General features: G+C 43.1%; 1 protein-coding gene across 5 annotated transcripts in view; it reads left to right on the forward strand.

Moving 5' to 3' along the window:
- celsr3 (cadherin, EGF LAG seven-pass G-type receptor 3) overlaps positions 1–18,758 on the forward strand; it is a 158,952-nt gene that overhangs the window by 124,234 nt on the left and 15,960 nt on the right. For all 5 annotated transcript variants that reach the window (XM_061736720.1, XM_061736725.1, XM_061736721.1 and 2 more), the window contains exons 23-29: positions 597–783; positions 1,342–1,509; positions 3,212–3,338; positions 6,776–6,982; positions 11,118–11,292; positions 12,332–12,444; positions 13,893–13,972. In XM_061736720.1, coding sequence (XP_061592704.1) covers positions 597–783; positions 1,342–1,509; positions 3,212–3,338; positions 6,776–6,982; positions 11,118–11,292; positions 12,332–12,444; positions 13,893–13,972 — 1,057 coding nt within the window. The remainder of the gene's footprint in view (positions 1–596; positions 784–1,341; positions 1,510–3,211; positions 3,339–6,775; positions 6,983–11,117; positions 11,293–12,331; positions 12,445–13,892; positions 13,973–18,758) is intronic.

The following is an 18,758-nucleotide window of genomic DNA, read 5'->3' on the forward strand; positions in this document are numbered from 1 at the left end:
GGAAAAAGCCATTAAGGACAAAAGCCATTGAAAATGAATGCATCTTAGTATAATGCAAATATATTAAAGAACCATATATGTGTACTATTGAGCATTAACGTGTTTCAGAGAGCAGAAGATATGATGACTAGTTGCCTATAAGTATTGTAATGGTGCAAAAAGTCAAACTTCAGAGGCATGTTATCATTTATTCTAACCTTTATTGGAATGTTCATCCAAGTTTAGTTGCAGGAATCTGAGGGAACGGATGTAAGAACAAAACTGGACAAGAACATCTGAAACAACCACAACCAAATTCACTCTATCCGGATGGAGCAATTTAACTGGATAGTTTTTTTTAAAAGGCCGAAATGAAATAGAGTAACGAGGCTGTTTTTAAAATGTAAGGAGTAAAAAGTACAGATAATTGCAGGAAAATGAAAGGAGTAAAAGTAAAAAATCGTCTGAAAAATAATTACTCCAGTAAAGTATAGATAACCAAAATGTCTACTTAAGTAAGGTGACAAAGTATTTGTACTTCGTTACTTGACACCTCTGGAAAGGTCAGATGGTTGAAACTCAAGGAAATGTTACTCACCCAGACTCCTCCCTTTCAGCCTCGGCCCCCCAGAGCGCTGGCTCCGCCCCCGCCGGCGTCCCAGCCAATCAGACGAGGGAATACACCGCAGCCAGACGCAGCGTTTCGCTGCCCGATTCACCCATAACCATCGTCATCTTGTTGATATATCGAAGCCTGGGCGCCGCGCTGCCTCCCAAGTACCACGCAGACCGGAGAGGAGTGAGGTGGGAATCCGTCGCTCTCACAGCAATAAAGAGCTGATTGCATTAACTCTGAACCCCTAGTGAGCTGCACACATAGGACTACACATCTATGTGTTGCTGTTTCTGAGTTTCAGTAGCATCAAATCATTAAATAAGTGCTATGCTCAGAAAATCTGTAAAAATGAGGATTTTTAGAAGCTACGGCTGTTAAATCTTTGACATGTTTGCTTTTAGAAATGGAAGAAAGGGCTGATGATGGAGATTCCAGTTAATCAAAGTTGTTAGAGTAATTCCTTCAGGACTAATTTCATCATCACATTAAGGGACATCTGTTCTTCTTCTCTGTTCTTGTCGTGCTGTTCGTCATCCCTTCATTTGTTTCTGCTCTGTCCTCTGGGCTTAATTACCACAACCAATAAAGAGCCATTTGTGTTCAATCTAGTGTGCATCCCACTCTTCTCTCTTTATGCTGTCTTTATGGGTGGTTTTTTTTTCATTCTTCCTTTTTTTCACCACTGGTTATCAGAGTGAACGCTGTCTGGCTGTCTGTGCGGTGACGCTGCACTTTCTCTCCCGCAGACTTCCCAGACATCCGGTGATGAACTCCCCGGTGGTCACCGTGTCCGTCTACAACAACCAGACGTTTGTGAGCGGCCACTTGGACCAGCCCATCCAGCTGGAGTTCAAGCTCCTGGAGACGGCCAACCGCAGCAAACCCCTGTGTGTGCAGTGGAACCACAGCAGCCCGTGAGTCCAGATCCACACGCTCTCGTCGCTGGAAACGTCCCGCGCTGCAGCCTGTTACACGTTATTACAGTAGTCCCTCGCTATAACGCGGTTCACCTTTCACCGTCTCGCTGCTTCACGGATTTACATTGTGCATTGTGTTCTGCATTCTGATTGGCTAAACAGTCCCCCCACTTCTGCACTACCTGCGTGTCAATAACGTTACGGTTTAATATGTTTAATATGTACATGTATATATATGTACATGTACAAAAACAGCCTGCCAAATTTAAGTTTGCAAAGTTTCTCCAAAACCCATGTCGACAAAACGTTCTGCACCGATTCTCCCGTTCAAATCCAATTACTCGGGTCGCAGTGCTGATCTCCGCAATTTGAAGCCTTGTATATTAAAGGTAGGGTCCCTGATGTTTGAGAGCTAGCAAGATTTGAAAGTGGCACCTCCTCTAAGCCCCGCCCCCTCCTCCCCCTCCCGTCAGCGCTCCGTCCAAAGCCACGCCCCCACAAACTTTGGGGAACGCGCATTTGCAGGAGTCCAGTTTTCCAGGACATTTTGGACAGCACATTTTCAACAAAACTACCCCATGTCTCATTCACCTGTAAGCGAGGCCGGTTTTAGGGGGGGCAGGGAGGGCTGTGCCCACACAAACGTGCATCCTGCCCACCCAATCAAAGTCATGGGGATCCTTTATTTTTTTATAATTTTATTTTTTTATAAATATAAAAAAATATCACAGAATATCTGCACCGTTTCTGATTGGGTGGGCTGTGTGCATCATTTTTAGACACGTGAAGTGGACACAGGGGCTGGAAGCGAGTGCACGCATGGGACAGGGGGGGGCGTGGGCGGCATGAAAGTATCTGATTGGTTCTTTCCCCCCTGCCAAGCCTCTGGTCCTGGACCAATCCGTTTCATTCGGACCGCAAAAAAACGATTGGTTAGAGTTTTTACAGGATTAAAGCTGTCAGAGAGGTCGGATGTTTTTCTTTCCTTTTTCTGAACACATTATTCACTGGCTACTCTCAGGATGGAAGGACCATTTCACCCAGTATAACAATAAATGTTTTTGAATACGATTGCAGACTATACCTTTAACTGCAAAAAAAAATAAAGGTTACTACTTCACGGATTTCACCTATCACGGGTTCTTTTTGGAACGTAACCCCCGTGAAAAACGAAGGATTACTGTGCATCAGGACTGGGTTTTGAGCGTCGTGGCAATCCACACCTATAATCACAAACAATATCCTGGAACGATCATTTATAATAATAACGAGCAAACTATATCACCTATCACATTTATACACAATAAATGTCCTCAGTCATTGTAAAACACATCCAATCTCTAAAGACTATTGCTTGGGCTTGTTGAAGTGAAGTTTATTTAAACATTGTGACACTGGATGTGACACGACCATCCTTGGAGCTGTTATTATAAAAAAGCATAATAAATCTCTCCAGAAAACAAATCCTTTCAGAATAGATTTGTTGGCTCAGCTGACGCTGTTGAAGAGGCTGTTTAGTGACTTTTAAACAAGCGGTGATGATGCATCTGTATGTAATTACCCGAATGGGAGAAAAGCCTCTCCATTTTTTGTGGATGTGCTCGGATTTATCCACACATTTGATGTCGGTGCACGTGTGGATTTGTTTCTGCCGCTAAGTCCTGCCAATCTCTCTCTCTTTCTCCCTCTCTCTTTGCAGGCATGAGTCGGGGGGTTGCTGGATGGTGAAGGACTGCATGGTGGTCTACAGGAACACCTCTCATGTCCGCTGTCAGTGCCAGAGACTCGGCACCTTCGGAGTGCTAATGGACAGTTCGCAGAGAGAGGTTAGACATGGAAACCCACTCAACTGCTCACTTGTTCTCACTTTAATTGAGTTTCCTGTAGGCCTGTGTTGAAAAAATCGATTTTCCAATTCTAAATCGATTCTCATATTAATTCCTAAAAATCGATTCATATGTCTAAAGATCGATTTTTTTTCCATCATTACATTACAACTTTTGGTATTTTTTTTGTTTATGCCCAAAAAAAGGAATGTTTTGTTGGACACAAGAATAACTGGTGCCATGTTTTTGCCTTTAAATATGTTTAAAGGTATGAAAACATTAAAGTTTTCAGTTATAATTGCATAAATTGTCTATATTTCATTAGTTTATATACTGTCTTGGGGTTACATTTGCATAAAATGCTAAAAACCAAATTCTCAAAAATGAAAAACTGAAATAGACTGAAAATGGAAAAAATTAAAACGGAATGTGGGAAAAAATAAGAGATTTCATCCGTCTGTTTGCTGCCCTGGATCTGTTTGGTAATTCTTACCCACATGATGTTTCTGAAAGAAGTTCTATCAGCATTCTGGGAGCTGATTGGTCCTTACAGCATCATTATCTGCCAATACTTACTGTTGAATCTCAATATAATACTGGTAATAATATGTTCCAGAACTAAACAGTCATATAATTCATGCAACAGCTCAAAAAACTGTTTTAATAACACTAACCCAAATCAATATCGAATCGGATCGAATCAAATCTTGATAATCGATTCTGAATCTTAAGAATCAGAATCGAATCGATTCTTGACATTTGAATCGATCCCCAGCCCTAGTTTCCTGAATGATGGCTGGTTCATCCTTCCATGAGTAAACATAATGCATACTGGTTTTACCAGTAGAGATGTTGTAACTGCAGGATCTGTTTGGAGTAAGAGTCTGAAATCCTGAAGGAAAAAACTCCCGACTGATGCTGGAAGTCTGACGGAGGCCTTGTTAGAGCTGTAGGAGATTTCCTCAGCTTAGTGCAACCCCCCCTAGGCCGGCTCTCCCCAGCACACCACGCTGGCGATCTATTGGATTTTCAGGAAGCCGAGCCGTGGAGTCAAATAACTTGATGACTCGTGATTACACTTCTCCAGGCTCTAAACCAGCATTTACATGGAGCCCAGCTTGTATCAATAAAAACATTTCCCATCATAATTACTCCAGCGCAGATGATGCTGCAGATTCTGCCCGGGCCCCTCAGAATTAAATTGCGGTGTGGGCTGGAAACAAACGTTTTGCAGTGCATTGCACAAGCCATCGTTCATCGATTTCCTGCTTTGATATTCTGGCTTCTCCTGGCGGAGTAACTGGTCCGCTACTTGGCTCAGTCGGATGTTTGATTTGCTAAACTCCTCACTATTTACTTATTCATTTCTTCAGATCAACTACTTGCTTTTGAAATACTTTAGTCTCTCTGGTTTAACAAACACAATGTCTGGCCACAGTGAAAGCAGGCAGAGGAAGGAAAACACTGATGCAAGACTGCAAATGAAGGATTTCAAACTTGTTATACAGTGGGGCAAAAAGTATTTAGTCGTACACCAATTGTGCAAGTTTTCCCACTTAAAAAGATGAGAGAGGCCTGTAATTTTCATCATATACACTTCAACTATGAGAGACAGAATGGGGGGGAAAGAATCCAGGAAATCACATTGTAGGATTTTTACTGAATTGATTGGTAAATTCCTCTGTAAAATAAGTATTTGGTCACCTACAAACAAGCAAGATTTCTGGCTTTCACATACCTGTAACTTCTTCTTTAAGAGTCTCCTCTGTCCTCCACTTGTTACCTGTATTAATGGCACCTGTTTGAACTGGTTATCAGTATAAATGACACCTGTTTGAACTGGTTATCAGTATAAAAGACACCTGTCCACAACCTCAAACAGTCACATGGAGGAATGGGCCAAAATACCTGCAACAATGTGTGGAAACCTTGTGAAGATTTACAGAAAACGTTTGACCTCTGTCATTGCCAACAAAGGGTATATAACAAAGTATTGAGATTAACTTTTGTTATTAACCAAAAAATTATTTTCCACTATAATTTGCAAATAAATTCTTTAAAAATCAGACAATATGATTTTCTGAATTTTTTTTTTTTTCATTTTGTCTCTTGTATGGGGAGAACTTGCACAATTGGTGTCTGACTAAATATTTTTTTGCCCCACTGTATATATATTTCACATTTTCTTTCACTATTAAGTTCCTGGGGCCTCATTTATGAAAGAGTGCTAAGGATTCATACTAGAAGTATACGTGCGCTCAAAAGCTGAAAATGGCGTGCGCACAAAAGAATCCTGATTTATAAAACCGTGTGCACGCACATCTGCACGCAATGTTCTCTTCATAAATCACAGTCCAGATAGAAGGTTGTGCGCGTGAATACGCCTCATACCCCGCCCTCTACACGCCCACTTCATACCATAAATGGGCAATGCAAACTACTTGATGACTGTATTTGCATATGAATGAGCCTGCTGAGCATGCGCAGCGGCTTCCTGCAGCCTGTTTCTGCTGTGCGTTGGGATGAATGAGACGTGTCGAGCCGGAGTTCTACCGAGGTGTCCTACCTCGGCAGAAAATACTACTGTACGATCCTCGTTTCTTTTATCTCAGTTTCTTTTTTTTTCAAATGCTTTTTTCATGCAAATAGACGACTTAACAGCAGGAAGTCAGAATGTGCTTCCACATAGATCTATGTGCACGACGCTTCAGCGGAAGAAAAAAACCTGTCAGATCACACTTCCACATGGATAAATGTTGAGTCTATGTGGAAGCGTGGTCTGACAGGGTATTTTCATCTGTCAAATCATCCTACCTGCCAATATCTATGTGGAAGCGTGATTTGACGGGTTTTTTTCTTCCGCTGAAGCGTCGTACACATAGATCTATGTGGAAGCACATTCTGACTTCCTGCTGTTAAGTCGTCTATTTGAATGAAAAAGCCTTTGGAAAAAAAAGAAACTGGGATAAAAGAAACGGGGATCGTACGGTAGTATTTTCTGCCGAGGTAGGACACCTCGGCAGAGAAGTAAATCATTTCATCCTACGGGTAGGACGATTCGCAGAGATAGGAAACTCGGCAGAACACCGGCTTGGGTGTACATGGATCTATAAGTCTGATATGTGATGACATTAAAAGTATGACATGAATCTGGGTTCATTTCACCACCTCACCGCCTGCGTCGCCAGTTCCCCATATCTTCAAAATGTTCGTGCGCTAGGGTCAAGGTTTGCGTAAAGATACGCACATTTTCCCGTTAGTTTTTTTTTTTTTAATCCCAACCTTTGCGTAGAAGGAGGCGTGCGCATCTTTCAAGCCCTGTTTTGTGCGCACGCAAACGTTATAAATGAGGCCCCTGGTCATTTCTCCGGCCTCCAACCAAAAGTAACAGCTTCTCTCCATCTTCTCTCCATCTTCTCTCCCGTGCCTACGAGCAGCAGTTGGAGGGGGATCTGGAGACGCTGGCCATGGTCACGTACTCGTCCCTGTGCCTCTCCATGCTGGCCCTCCTCCTCACCGTCCTGGTGCTCTCCTGCCTGCGGGGGCTCAAGTCCAACACCAGGAGCATCCACTCCAACACAGCGGCCGCCATGTTTCTGTCGGAGCTGGTGTTCCTGCTGGGAGTCAACCAGACCGAGCAACAGGTACAGTAGCTGGAGCGATGGGGGGGTGGGTGGGTTTCTGCAGCCGCACAACAGCTCGGCCCGTTCCTGTGTCCTTTCTAAGGTGATACAGTAACAACCATTAGACATCTTCAACAGTTTCTAGTTTCTTCAGCGGGAGAAAAGCTTTAGTGGACAGTGAAATGTTGTCAGCTGCATGTTCCTGACTTCCTTCATCTCTCCTGACTGCTGCATCCCTTTGTTACGTAATGCATTTGCATGTTTGGGTGTGTTTAAAGAACAGCGGCTCTAGCAGAGTGTGCACGACCAATATGTGTTCACGTCTGCATGAAATGCAATTAATTAAGCTGCGTTGCCCACATGCTTGACTGTGTGGCTCTAGCAGTGGGGCTGGTTACTTCTAGCTGAACAATATGTTCTCTAATTCCCGTACATCATGCTTGGGAGAGCATGCTAGCACTCGCAGCACTCAGTGTGTTAGTTTCCATGTGATTGTGCATATTTTGGTGTTTCGGTGTATCGCGCGATGTGTGAGCGGGCTTATTTCTGTGTGTGGGAGTGTGAAATTCATCGTCTGGCTGTATCACTGCCAAGGCTGGGTGTTTGTGTGTATGTGTGTGTGTGTTTGTGTGTATGTTTGTCTGTCCTGCTTCTCTGTTGCCAGGAATATTTTCTGAGCTTCTTTTGACTTTAAAATGAGAGATTTGCCAGTCTTATTTTCCTAAAAACAGCAGAAGTAAAGCACCCAGGTGCAGCAGTCCATGAAGCCTGGGAGAGAGGCTTATTTAGAGCTTAATAAGTACAGTTATAGCTTGAATTAGTTGTTTTTGACGCTTAAAGATGCAGAACAATTGATAAATTGAAGAGTCAACTTGTTTTTATTTTATTTTTAGGTCATCATGTCTTAATTTGCCTATTTGTGTAGAAACAACCAAACAGGAATTTGTCCATGAGCTATTTTAACAGGGAAGGGTTGAAAGTAAAAATCTTGATTTGAGTCCCTAAACTTTTTAAGTAGTGAGAATTTCCAAAACTCGTGCAAGATTACTGGTATTCTTCATTTCTTTTTGTCCCACCTTTTATATACCTGCAAAATAAATATACTTGTATGATTTATATAGGTTATTTTTCCGATTTTCCTTTCCACAATCATTCAGGATGGGGGATTGTATCGAAGATGCAATATGTTTGTTTCTAGCAAAGCAATTATTATTAAGTGTCTTGACATTACATTTGTCGTGATGGGACGCTACATTAACAAGATTGACATAAATTGAACCTAGTCTGCTTGTACATTCTGCATCAGGTTTTTAGCCCACACACGTGCTTAATCAGGTCATTTCCTGCGGTTGTTTTAGATGTTTTACTTTCACGAGTTGCACCAAAGTTCATTTAGAGTGTGCTGCCTGTTACTTCATGCAGCCCGTGTTTGAACGGGACCGATCTGACGGATGTTGCTCCGGAGTTCAGACGAACTGTGCCTTCATGCAGCCCAGCGACAAATCGTCTGAGCGCTTAAATGTCTTTGCTCTGCATTATTCATGGAGGAAGTTCAACGGCAGAAGTCGGCTTCAAGATAAAAGAAGTCGTGGGGTTATTTTTAGTTTTGATTTTTTTTTCTCCTGATTATAAGGCATCAAGGATCAAGGTTTTGGGAAGAAACTTGTGATTTTCAAAACTACTTAAAGTATAAAAGTAATGTAAGGGGGAAAAAAGCCTATAGGGACAAAAGCCATTGTAAATGAATGCATCTTAGTATAATGCAAATATATTAAAGAACCATATATGTGTACTATTGAGCATTAACATGTGTTTCAAAGAGCAGAAGATATGATGACTAGTTGCCTATAAGTATTGTAATGGTGCAAAAAGTCAAACTTCAGAGGCATGTTATCATTTATCCTAACCTTTATTGGAATGTACATCCAAGTTTAGTTGCAGGAATCTGAGGGCAACGGATGTAAGAACAAAACTGGACAAGAACATCTGGAAGTTCAACGGCAGAAGTCGGCTTCAAGATAAAAGAAGTCGTGGGGTTATTTTTAGCCTTGATTTTTTTTTCTCCTGATTATAAGGCATCAAGGTTTTGGGAAGAAACTTGTGATTTTCACTTATTGTATTACAAGCACAAACGTTGGCTTTAATAAAGCGTGAGAGCTCCCAGCGTTCCATAACCGCTTTACGTGAGGGCCGTCTTTACAGCGTGCGGCTTGTTCTGCAGGTGCTTCTTGCTGCCAGAGCCGTAATCACAGCGACTGTAAAAGGCACTCTTGGGTGTTGCTGCTTCAACGCAGCGCTTTGATGGAGCTCATTTACATTCAGGCCCGTTGTTTTGTGCGTTTCCCGGTGATGGAGTTGAACAGGCTGCCATAAGCATGTTCATTAGCAGTTGGATCATGATCAGCTTTATAAACCATAAAAACGTGTCGGTCGCTTCAATTTGCTCCGTTACACAAGTCGGTGTGAAGGATTCGGTTCAATTTGTGTTTTTCTTTTTCTTGCTGGATCACGTCTTCTGTCTTCTGACTTTCCTTTCTTGCTTCTCTTTCATTGCTTCCCATCTTCTTAATTCATCTGGATCCATGTCTTCACACTTTCCCCGGTTGTCTCATCCTTCTCCTGCTTTGTTTTACTCCCTTTTCCCCCGAAGGGGACATATTATTCATTTTTTGTTTTTTTTTGACAAGTTAAAACAATTTCCTGAATTCCTCCCGAAGGGTCTGTGACACGCTTTTGAAACGCTGCCGACGTTGGCATCCTCTCATCTCTTTACGCTGCTGCTCAGAGCCGTCACTCTCTTCCGCACCATGAGGCTTTTTTGACCATGTAAAAGTATTTGGAGCGCTAATTACACTGAAACCCTCGGAGAGTGTTATTACCATATGAGAGGACGTGCTGTACTTACACTTCTCTGTGTTTTCTGACGTTTGAAGAGGTTCGTGTGAGGAACTGTTGCTGATATTTGTTGATGTTATAGCTGGTTCTGCTTTATTGTGACTATTCAGTCACAAAAAAGGAATTTGCTATTTCCAATATCTGACTAGGGATGGGCGGTATGGACTAAAAGATTTATCACAATCATTTCTGGCATTTAAAAAAAAATACCAATTCAACTCCACCTTTGTAACTATAAATCTATCACCACATTCAGTCTTTGGAGCCCCAAAACACTGCTCTAAAAGATACTAAATGCTACTAAACTACACCAATTAAATTGAATGAATAAAAACCAATTAAATGAGTCCACCTGTACTGCAAAACTGGAATGACTCAGATCCGCCATGTTTGTTACACAAACATGTATCAACGGGAATTTATCTTTCTTTCTTTCTTTCTTTCTTTCTTTCTTTCTTTCTTTCTTTCTTTCTTTCTTTCTTTCTTTCTTTCTTTCTTTCTTTCTTTCTTTCTTTCTTTCTTTCTTTCTTTCTTTCTTTCTTTCTTTCTTTCTGGCTCATTTCTTTCTTTCTTTCTTTCTTTCTTTCTGGCTCATTTCTTTCTTTTTTTCTTTCTTTCTTTCTTTCTTTCTTTTTTTCTTTCTTTCAGGCTCATTTCTTTCAATCTTTCTTTCTTTCTTTCTGGCTCATTTCTTTCTTTCTGGCCCATTTCTTTCTTTCTTTCTTTCTTTCTTTCTTTCTTTCTTTCTTTCTTTCTTTCTTTCTGGCTCATTTCTTCCTTCCTTCCTTCCCGTACGTTGTGCGTGGATTTAATGCAGAACCATAAATCCAACTTTACACAAAAACGTCATCAACGCAAAGAAGATGCCAACAACATCAGAGAAAGTACTGCTAGAGAGTTTAAAGCTCTACATAAGTGAATTAAGTATATTTATATTTATATGGCATTTTCCTGGTCTTGTTGAACACTACAAGCACTTTAGTACGACTAAGCTCAATCACACACACTTATACACCAACCATACAATCCCACTGATGGACACATTTGTGGGTAGTAAGAGTTTCAGGCCCAAGGGCACTTTGATATGCAGACTGTGATGCCAGGAATCAGCCAACTTCTCAACCTGGGCAGCTCCATCTCCCGAGCGCCAACAGTTATAAAGCTGACTATAAAACCGCCGACGCCAGCAGCTGCTAATGGCAAAGCAAAGCATATGCTCTCAAGCACATCAGCTTTAACTTCTCTCTCCATCTCTCTCCAGTTCCTGTGTACAGTCGTGGCCATCCTCCTGCATTACTTCTTCATGTCCACCTTTGCCTGGATGTTCGTGGAGGGCCTTCATATCTACCGGATGCAGACGGAGCAGCGCAACATCAACTTCGGTGCCATGAGGTTCTACTACGCCATCGGCTGGGGCGTTCCCGCCATCATCACAGGTAGCCTGCGCGCGGCAGCGTCGCTACCAACGCAGACACAACCTTAGCACGGGTTTATTTCCACGGCAACGCGCTGCCGTGCACAGGACGTGCGGAGTCACACTCTGTCTGGCTGTAGATAAGGTTTCCTTTTGACACTTGTATTAAAAAGGGTTTCAGTGGCATTTTAATTTAAAGATAGTAGAGATACACTTGCAAGCAATTACTGCTGCAGCACAGTGGAGGAAAGTAATATCTGTCTGCTGTCTTTCCCCCTTCACACACACACACACACACACACACACACACACACACACACACACACACACACACACACACACACACACACTCGCTGTTTCCATCCAGACCCACGGCATGCTGTCAACTCCCCCCGATCCGTTTCTGTTTCTGTCACTTCCTCTCACACACACATCTACACACATCTACACACATCTACACACAGCTTACCGTGTCCCGTTGCCTCAAGAATAGATTCATCTCACACTATCTCCCAGGCCCACACACACATACACACACACACACACACACACACACACACACACACACACACACACGCACACACACACACACACACACACGCTTGCCCGGAGGTATATTCATCCGTCTGTCTTCATTTCTTACTTCTGCAACTCAATTAAAGAAATTATTTCTCCCCACAAATACCAAAACCTGGCCATGTTGTATAAGCAAGGATAACCAAGAAGACAATAGCAGACACAAACACACTCCCAGCAGCCGTGTCTCACAGTAAAAATGTGTATCTGCAGTGGATCAACCTTTACAAAATTCAAATGATAAATGATTTGTCACTAGTATATTTTAGATCTTATGAAGCTGCCTCGACGTCCGTAACTGAGCCCCGACATTGTTTTCCCAGGAGCTGATTCTCATGATCATAAATATAAATACCTACATGGGTTTGGAAACATGCTGTTATGGTTGCATGTGTGTGTACTGTAATTCTCTGAGTCAGTGACATAGAAGCAGTAGAGGACGTCGCAGGGTAAATCTCCATGTCCTATCTTCCCCTTCCCTGCAGGCTTGTCTGTGGGTCTGGACCCGGAGGGTTACGGGAACCCGGACTTCTGCTGGATCTCCATCTACGATAAACTCATCTGGAGCTTCGCTGGCCCCATCGCCATTGTTGTCCTGGTAAGTGTTTCCCCAGCCGTCCTGCCAGCTCTGTGTGCATGAAAACTCAGATAAAATTAAAGCTGCAAGCAGCGATGAACGGGCCCTCGCACTCACGGCCACCGCCCCCCATAAGCATATCAGAAATGACAGCACCCACGACTTCCTATGTCAAACCATTCAAAAGTTATAGCAGAAAATAGGGACAACCAATCAGAAGAAGGGGCGGGGCTAATTTTCACCAATTATGGTAAAGGACTCAATACAGAGTCCGATGACACCACCCACGACTCTTTATGTCAAACCATTCAAAAGTTATGGCAGAGAAAAGTATTCTAGGGGGCGCTGTTGAGCCGTTAGGCCACGCCCATTAATGCAAACCATGAAATATCAAATTTATCACCAGGCCTGGCTTGGGTGGAATATTTGGTGACTTTTGGGGAACTATCAAATATGGACCAATCAGATGAAGGGTGGGCGCGTTTTTTGGCGTGTAGTGTCGCCACGGTAACACTTTTGAAAGAGAAAAGTAATGCGCGTAGTCACAGGATGGAGACGCACATTTTGATGTATAACACATCTGGGTGCACGTTACGGTTCGGGCCGTATTAACGGCCGAAGGAATGGCATAAATTGCGCAAAAATGACACGATTAAATCAAAATGGCTGATTTTCTGTTGGGTTTCGGCCATGGCGCCAATAGACTTTTCTTTAAGTTGCGCCATGATACAGGTGTGTACCGATTTTCGTGCATGTACGTCAAACCGTATTCTGGGGCTAGAAGTTTTCTAGGGGGCGCTGTTGAGCCATTTTCCCACGCCCATTAATACAAACCATTAAATATCAAATTTTTCGCCAGGCCTGGCTTGCATGTAAAATTTGGTGACTTTTGGGGCATGTTTAGGGGGGCAAAAAGGCCTTCCTTTCGTCAGAAGAAATTCCTACAGATACAATAGGGCCTTCACACTGTAAGTGCTCGGGCCCTAATAATAATAGTCCAAACAGTGAAGCAGCAGAGAAAAGGTGGCATTGATGAGTTTTGGCGAACACAGTAGAGTGTTTTTCTGCTTTAGAGACCTGTCAATCACATTTTATGGGCTCTGCTTCTAAAAATAACATAATCATGTGATTCAGAAAAGTTAATTCTGCTCTCACGGTTTGACGAAACCCTGAAGTTAAAATAATCTGAAAATAGAAATCTGTGCACGCTCCGTTGGCTGTGAATGGTGTGCTTGGCCGGGCTTCTTGTATTAGCACCATCCCAACATAAGTAATAAGTGGCAGCACTGCAAATGAGTTTCATAAAAGCGGCTCATTTGAACTTGACGATACCACAGTTTTAATTGCTCCATTCCTATTTAGTTTGAACCTTTTATGACGATCCCAGATGTTCCCAACAGCCGAACTGGATTTGGTGAAATTAATTCAGGAAGTTGCCTCAGCATCTGTGTCCCTCTCTCACCATCCAGATGAATGGAGGGATTTTCATAATCGTAGCCAAGATGTCCTGCAACCCGTCTCAGAAGGAGACCAAGAAACTCCCCGTCATGTAAGTAACTTTCCTTCTTTCAGCTGTTTTATCTACGTGTTACCCTGCGTTCACACTGAAAGCGTCACGGCCATTCATTGTCTATGCAAACGTGCGTCGAGAAGCGGCGGGAGCGGCGGGAGCGGCGGGAGCAGCGCGTCAATTTGAAGTTGAAAAATCAGAACTTTATGCAAATGAGCAGCGGCGACGCCGAGGCAGCGTCCAATCACAGACCGGGATTCCCGAAGCGAGAACTCTCAATGCAGATTGTACTTTCATGTAGACACAAACGTACACTCATTCACATGCGTACATGAGCAGAGCTGTGCACTAACAAACTTATTCTATCAGGAATTAAATTATTTCATCCAGCAAACTGACATTTTTGCTGATTTGACTGTCGTTTTTACCTGAACTGATCATGTGAAACACGTAACTGATGGTTGAGGAGCTGGATGGTCCCAACTATTTTATTTGCTACATTGGTCCAACGAAAAATAATTAAAAACTGTGCTTATTAATCGCAAAACACAGTTTAAACATCATGACCAAATCCGCTCCGACCCGGTGTGTCAGTGATCAGCGCAGACAGACTGCAGCTTCGCCTGAATTATGGTTCTGTGTTAAATCGACGGCGTAGCCAACGGCGTAGGGTCGCGATACGGTGTGCGTCGCCGCGTACCCTACGCCGTCGGTTCTGCGTTGGTGTGACGTGGAACCATAAATCAGCCTAGGTGGATTTATGGTTCACCAGGAGCAAGGGCTCTGGCGGTTGATGTTGATCCGCGGACCAAACTGGTTAAGGAGCATCAAACTCACTCTTATCTACGCGGAAATAACGCTAAAATATAAAGAAGGCGTCCCAAAGTGTGATCTATGGTGAAATAGGAAACTGAAGATGTGCAGCTATACGAGTAGGCTGTTCCCACTGTGCAGTGTGAACGCTCCAAACAGCGAGATGCTGGCGTCGGGAGATTTTTGACGCTTTCAGTCTGAACGCAGGGTTAGGCGAACAAAAACAAAAGTCCCAACTGTAGATGGGTGAAGCAAACGAGGTGGGCTGTGTTGGAAGATTCGGGGCAGGTCAAATCTCGCAAATGTCAAACAAGCACACGATACAAGAGCAATCATCCGACTGAATCCAGAGGGAGAAACGCAGAAACACACACACCGCCTTCGAGAAGAGGGCTGATGTGCATTAATTACAAACGGGGAACAGCGGAGGCTGAATGAGAACATCTTTCTCATGTCGAAAAATAACAAAAGAGCCGGGCAGAAGCGCAGCGTGGTAACTGGGAGCAGGTGGAAACGGTCGGAACAATCACAAGGGACGTAGCCGGAGTAATGCCAACAAAGATGCGCAAGAAAAATAAGATTAGTTAAGATAAGATGCCTTTTTTGTCGCTGTTTCAATGATGCTGTGAAATGATGAATTCCCACCCCAGCAGTGCAAACAAAAAACATGGAAGTGGGCCACATTCACATATCAGTCTGCGTTCAGACAGCAACACCCGGGGTGGGGAAAAGGGGGGTGGAAACCCGTCCATTCATCCATTTTTCATGTCGGGTCTGCTGGAGTCTGTCCCAGCTCTCCTCCAGCAAGAGGCAGCGCCCACCCTGGACGCCCGCCAGCCCACACACACACCAACAACCACACACACACCAACAACCACACACACACCAACAACCACACACACACCAACAACCACACACCCTCACACTTGCGCCTACGGGCCGTTTATAATCATCAATTAACCTGACGTCTCCTCACACGGAGAACCAGCAACCTTCTTGCTGTGAGGCAGCGGTGCGAGCCACTAAGTCAACACGCTGCCCAGAGTTAGAAATGTTATTAATATAAGCAGTACTCCAGTTGTAAAAAAAAATCAGGGGGAATGGTGGATTTTATCATATGGGGACAGATAATTTGTGCTGATTACAAATAATAGGATATATTACAAATAATAGCACTGACCAAAACACCTGCAGAAATACTGCAGGAATGACATAGCAGCAGTTAAATGCAGCCTTCTGTAAGCTTTAAATATCCACTGGGCTTACATCAAATACATCAAAACACAACAATAAAAAACAGTTTTCTGAACTTATCAATATGACTCTGTCCTTCACAGGATAAGTAAAATGGATCACTGCAAAAACTCAAAATCTTAACAAGAATATTTGTCTTATTTCTAGTTAAAATGTCTCAATTTAGTAAAAAAAAATCTCATTACACTTAAAACAAGACTCATCACTGGAAAAAACAACAATTTTCTCCTGTTTCAAGTAGATTTTCAGTTAAAATAAGTAGAAAAATCTGAATGTGGAACAAGATTTTTTTTGCTTGTAATAAGAAGATATATCTTGTCCCACTGGCAGATTTTCCTACTTATTTCAAGTGAAAATTTACTTGAAACAGGTGAAACTTGTCAAATAAGTTATTTTTCTGGTGTTATTTTTCTGGTGATGTTTCTAAATGTTGAAATAGCAGTAAAACCACATTCATTGATGAAATGACATAAGGGATGGAAAGGGAGGGATGGCAGTTTTACAGGGGGGATGATTTGGACTGTTTTTATTTCAGGGGGGGATGCCATCCCCCCTCATCCCCCCTCAACTCCAGTACTGAATATAAGATATATTAGTACACTGCAGTAAGCACATTCCTCTATTTTTGTTTGTCTGTGCGGGTTTTGAGCGAGTCCATTTCCCTGAGAGATTAATTAGAAAAGAAATAATGAGAAGTATGAGGAGTATTTTTAACGAATATGTTAACTCTGTGTAATGGCAGGTGTTGGCAGTGTCCACAAGCGAGGGAAGACTGGAGCCGAGCATGTTTTGGGGGGCTGTGCAGCCGTCTCCTCTGCCGCCGGAGACCCTTCCGTGTGTGATAGTGTGTTAGTGTGCACTCAATTAATGAATCCTAGAATGAGAGCAACAGTTTGTGACGGAGGTTAGACCTGTTTTGGGACTGGCGACTGCCAAATATAAGAGGAAACAGGCTGTACAGGCCCCAACACACAGACTATTAGGAACCGGGACAGACAAGGCAACACACACTGTGGTAAAAGGGAGAAAAAAGGGTCCATACAAATTAGAAACAGTAGCAAAAACAATCAAAAATGCTACATGGGCTATAAAGATGATTAAAAAGATTAATAAGAATGTGCTCTGAATACAGTAGTAATGTTTTGGCATCAGGCCTCTCCTGCTGTCTGCTCCAGTAAGCTTGACCTCTTTATGACCTCTTTATTCATCATCTTAATTACAGTGAAGATACTGCATAAAGACCGCAGTTGTGCAGTTATATAAAAACAGTGTTCACAAAGGTTATAAGAACTCCAGGGCTTGAAAGAGCTGCCGGTTCTGTAAATGGTGACGCAGCGTCTGAGTTGAAGCGTTATTGTCTCGTGACTCACTGTAAGTGTGTGATGGTGCGTTTCTCTGCAGGGACTCCCCCTCTGGTTGCTAGTTGTCGGTTTCTTCACATCTGTGTTCAGGCGTCGGAGCTGCTTTTGGCGTTACAGCAGCCAAAAGCAGCGAGCAGTTGTCTGTCCACTCAGATCTCCTCCACATGCTCCGCCCTCTGACACACACACACACACACACACACACACACACACACACACACACACACACACACACACACACACACACACACACACACACGCAGCATCACAACTGATATATTCCACTATTATTTTTTTTTATTCTGGTGTTTAAACTCCTTGTCACAAAGTGGAAGATGAGTTGTCAGGTTTCACAAAATATCCATCAGGATGATGTCGGTAACATCACGAGACGCACACTAATGTTTCACTGGACCGCCTTCAGCTTTGATCACAACGCGCGTTCGCTGTGGCATCACTCCCATCAGCTTTTACGGCACCACAGCATTTATTTCTGTCCAGAGTTAATTTTTCCTGCAGATTTAGTAGTGATGATGGGCGAGTCGGACTAAACGTGCCGTTGTTTTTGTTTCTTTAAGATTTCACCCAACGTTAAAGTGAGCGCCGATTTTTCTGACCACATTTCTTCCCCAAAGGTTCCTCACTCCTCCTTCCAGTGTTTGATAATGTGTTGGACAGTTCCTAACTACATTTTTGTGTCATATGTCTACCCGTAGATGTTTTCTTTCCTTGATGCATGTCAATCATTTGAACCTTCTGAAACAGATCAACATCTTTTCTACGACTAATTGGTTGTTTAAGAAATCTTAAGCACATAGTGTTTGTAATATAATAGCGCTGATCGTGTCTCTGTGTTTGAAGCACAGCGTCAGTCAGGATTCTCTGGTCCTGCTCCTGCTGCTGCTGCTGCTGCTGCTGCTGCTGCTGCTGCTGCTGAAGCCGCGGTGCAGGACACGCCGTGCCGGTGTCGTGCCAAACATTGATTGAAGGCCAAATACAGTTAATGAAAAGTTGTTTCTGCCTAAATATGACTTGTTCTCATTCTTACGCTTCATAATCTGAAAATCTGACGTCTTAGCGCTATCGCTCAACGGGCTGCTGTGCGCGCTCCCGCGGCCAGAAATCAGATTCTGTCAGGCAATCACTTTTTGGCACGACACCTGTCGTATGACACCAGGCCACTCTTCTCTTGGCCTCCACCGTCAGATCGCACCACTTCTTTTTTATTTCTGCTACAGATCTGTCCGTGGCACTCACAGCGTTTAGCGCAGCAACAACGGCTATACCAAAATGAATCACACACACACACTGGCTTTTGCTATAATGATATATGGATCTTTATTACCAGCAAGAAAAGCAAGCATTTGCATAGAAGACACACACACATTTACTCTTTT

The sequence above is a fragment of the Cololabis saira genome, chromosome 12 (genome assembly GCF_033807715.1).
Source record: "Cololabis saira isolate AMF1-May2022 chromosome 12, fColSai1.1, whole genome shotgun sequence".
Taxonomy (NCBI): domain Eukaryota; kingdom Metazoa; phylum Chordata; class Actinopteri; order Beloniformes; family Belonidae; genus Cololabis; species Cololabis saira.